At 30.6% G+C, this 3,574-nt stretch overlaps 1 protein-coding gene across 1 annotated transcript; it reads right to left on the bottom strand.

Moving 5' to 3' along the window:
- Nucleotides 1-282: 282 nt before the first annotated feature.
- LOC107855060 (endochitinase EP3) lies at nt 283-1,459 on the bottom strand. Its single transcript, XM_016700043.2, has 2 exons — nt 1,006-1,459; nt 283-863 (listed from the first exon to the last, which is right to left on the bottom strand). Exons 1-2 carry the CDS (start codon nt 1,424-1,426, stop codon nt 451-453), a joined length of 834 nt encoding a protein of 277 aa, XP_016555529.2. The 5' UTR covers nt 1,427-1,459; the 3' UTR covers nt 283-450.
- Between the last annotated feature and the right edge of the window lie 2,115 nt (nt 1,460-3,574).

Here is a 3,574-nt window from a genome sequence, read left to right as displayed (position 1 = left end):
ATCAGTTGGAGATCTCTTGTTTGAATTCTTGTTCTTAGCAAAAAAGCCCACATCAATAATATATATAGTTATCTTAGCTTGATCGCAAAATAATTGTCACGTTTTACTTCGATAAATTAATTTTCAGATTAAATTTGATTAGGTTGATTCAACATTTTATTTAAAAATCTATATGAAAACTACTGTAAGTTGCAACTATTCCGATATCAATATGGTGCACAAATACATCTAAAAATTTTGGTGAAAGTTCAAATGAAGAGAATAATAGATGGAGAGAGTATATATTTTAAACAAAAAATCAAGTATAATAAAGTCTTATTCAACATTTCTCAGAACATATATATGTAAGCTTAAAAATCAGCAACAATAACAACATATTGAATGTATAATCTCATAAGTATAGTCTGTGAGCGACTTAGTGTAATCATAGTGTTTATTCTAACTTGTAAACTAACACGTGAGATTATCCCCAGCATCAACACCAAGTTGTTGACAATACTGAGTGTAATACTCAACCCTTCTAGCAACAGTTTGAGGATTACCACCATCACATTCAAGTCTACCATTAATAGCTCTAATAGTTGGACCAAAACCTTGTCCAGAAGTAATTAGTGAATGACAATTGTTCATCCAATACCACAATGCTGTCTTGAAGGAAATAACAGCATCTCTTGCAACTATGTCAGGGTCATTTAGGCCATCAAATCCAATGGATTTTCCAGCAGGTCCGTAGTTGAAGTTCCATGATAGTTGAATTGGTCCTCGACCATAGTAGTTCTTGCCTGATACACAAGGGTACTCTTTGTTGTCCTCATCACAATAGTCGCCTGATGGACCATTTATCTCATTTATGTAGCACATGTCTGTATGTAAATTAAAATCAAGAGGGAATTAATTAGTCCTAGTACATATGTATACTACTAAAAGAATGTCAAAAACCATATATATTACTACATACCTAGACTACTAAAGCATGTGATTTAATAAAAAAAAGTGATAACTTACGGCCAGTTTCGTGGGTGACATGAGCAAAGAAAGCAGCAATTTCACGTTTAGAGTCATCATTAGAACCCACAGTTCCAAAGTTAGGATAAGATTTAAGAGCTTCAAAGAATTTATCCCTTGAATAAAACCCTTTTCCTTCACAATTAGAAGCGGCTTGATCAGCTATCCCATTAAAGAATGCATCAGATACAATATCAGAAACTGAACCGCCATTATTGCCTGATGGTGTAGTACTAAAACATGGCCCCCCTTGACACCCTTCACCACAATAATCCTTTCCCTCTCCACAATAACCCCATTTGCTACAACATAAATTTGCTGCACACCCACAGTTTTGTGCCAAGATTAGTCTTGGTACATCAGCTATTATAGCTAATGCTACAAAGAGAAAGAAATATTTTGTTGATGAAGAGAAGTTCATCTTGATTAGTTAAGTGTGGAGGGAAGTCTAGGAAATGCAGAGGTATTTATAGATATGGGGAATTATTAATAAGTTAGTTAGTATTATTATATTATAGATGCAGCCACTGTTGTTGAATTGTTCAAAATTTTAGTATATTAATGACCAAACTTTTTTTAATGGTTGACTTCTGACTTTTTCTGAGTCTTTATGATTTTGTCAAAATGTCAATTATGTTAGGAGCAGTTTTTTCACATTGAACATACACCACACAAAATTCGTTGAATTATTTGTCTTACTCACATATATAGATGTAATCTATGTAAGTAAATTAACACACTTTAATATTAATTACATTTAAAACTGAACTATAATTACATTAATTAACTATGAAAAACAACTAAGAATATAATTATATAACGCCATCTCTGAAATTAGATTTGAACCTTCTACTTTCCTACAAAACGAGAGTTGATCAAGAAGTCATCTAACTTGTGCTTCACCTCGCTCTGTAGAGGGATATTTGCAGTGAATGTGGTGCCGCGCCACTGTTTAGAGGTTAGTCCTTTATGGTGCTTTCAATTCTCCAAAATATATAATTCTTTGTGGCTATTTCAATCCAACTGAAATAGTCTTTAATGACGCTTCTAACCAACGAACTGAAATAGTTACACCAAATTTAGATTACAAATGCTTATATATTATTATTCAGTTTTTAAACATTCTAGAACCCAAAAGTAAATAGATTGAAAACAATTGGAAGTGTGTGAGCATATTTATTATTTTTTTATATTTTATTTAGTGGTAAGATTATATCACTACACAATGAGAATCTTTTAGAAAAAAATTACTTTGACCATGAAAATTCTTTAAGGCATAATAGTAATATTATTGTTGGTTTAGACTTATTTTTTGAGTTATGAACTTTAAGAAAAATAATATAAGTAGAAGATAGTACTTTACTTAATATATAATTAATAAGATAAAAAAAATTTATTCTTTCCACAATACATATATTGTTTTACCAAGTAGGCACTCATTGACCCATTTATTGTTAAATCAAAAACAAGAGTACGTAAATATAATTGTAACAGTATTACTACAATCATTTACGATAGGTTTAATATGACAAATCTTAATTATAACTGATAATGAATATGAAGCGTTCGTACAACATTAAAAGTTTCTTTAATAAGCTTTGTGATGTTATTAATTCATGGACCGATATGAAAAAAAAATACATATTCTTTTCGTGTGGACCTATGGTTAGTTAATGAGATGCACAATTTGAACCATAATATTATGGGCAGAAAAAATATCTATGTTCTCTTCCAGCTAAACATGTGAATTTATTGACGTCTTCTGTGCATTTCTCGTCTCAAAATATTTATTTTAAATTATTTCTTCATTTATAAAATCAAAACAAAAACAATTCAATTTTCTTATTTGTCCTTAAATTAGTTTTGTGAAAGTATAAAATATTGTAAAGTTTCTCTGTTGTTAATCTAGTGTTGATGGATACAGAAATATAATATAATAAATAATAATACAAGACCAGAGGGAGTATTATCCAAAAAGCAAAATATCTAAAGACCCGCTTATGTATTTTCTTCAAATTTCCTTAAATTATCAGAAATCTTAATTATTCCGTCAACTTAACTATTTGGTAGCCTTTAAATAAAACTAATTAAAATAGTAATAGTAGAAAAAAATACAAAGAGGGGTATATTGATAGTGTGAGGATGTTTATATACTTTGAATTAATTGTTAAAAATAGTTAAGCAAATAATGCAACAACAATGAAGCTTAGTGTGTTTGGTATGAAGGAAAACATTTTTCAGTTTCGTATGAAGGATGTTTTCCAATTTTCTTATGTTTGGTTGGCTTATATATTTTGGAAAATGTTTTCCAAATCAACTTATTTTCCTTAAATCTAAGGAAAATGACTTTCCTTCAAAAAGTAAGAAAAACATTTTCCAAAACTCACTTTCAACCTCACTTTAAAGTTGAAATGTTCATACAATTCTCAAAATTATCTACTTCGCCCCCACTACCCTATCACCACGATACCACCCCTACCCCTACCCCCTACCCCCCCCCCCCCCCTCCCCCCCCCCCCCCCCCCCACCCCAACCTTAAAAAAAAAATTTAAATTTATTTTTTAAAAAA

Source organism: Capsicum annuum, chromosome 4 (assembly GCF_002878395.1).
Source record: "Capsicum annuum cultivar UCD-10X-F1 chromosome 4, UCD10Xv1.1, whole genome shotgun sequence".
In the NCBI taxonomy this organism is placed as follows: Eukaryota; Viridiplantae; Streptophyta; class Magnoliopsida; order Solanales; family Solanaceae; genus Capsicum; species Capsicum annuum.
The sequence above is the reverse complement of the archived record's forward strand: the minus strand, read 5'-3'. Positions and strand labels throughout refer to the sequence as shown.

Bases quoted from the DNA above. Each gene is read 5' to 3' on its own strand.
- LOC107855060 (XM_016700043.2), bottom strand. From the start codon at position 1,426: ATGAACTTCTCTTCATCAACAAAATATTTCTTTCTCTTTGTAGCATTA. The intron at 864-1,005 runs GTAAGTTATCAC...ATTTACATACAG, and splicing joins TGTCACCCACGAAACTGGCC to ACATGTGCTACATAAATGAG.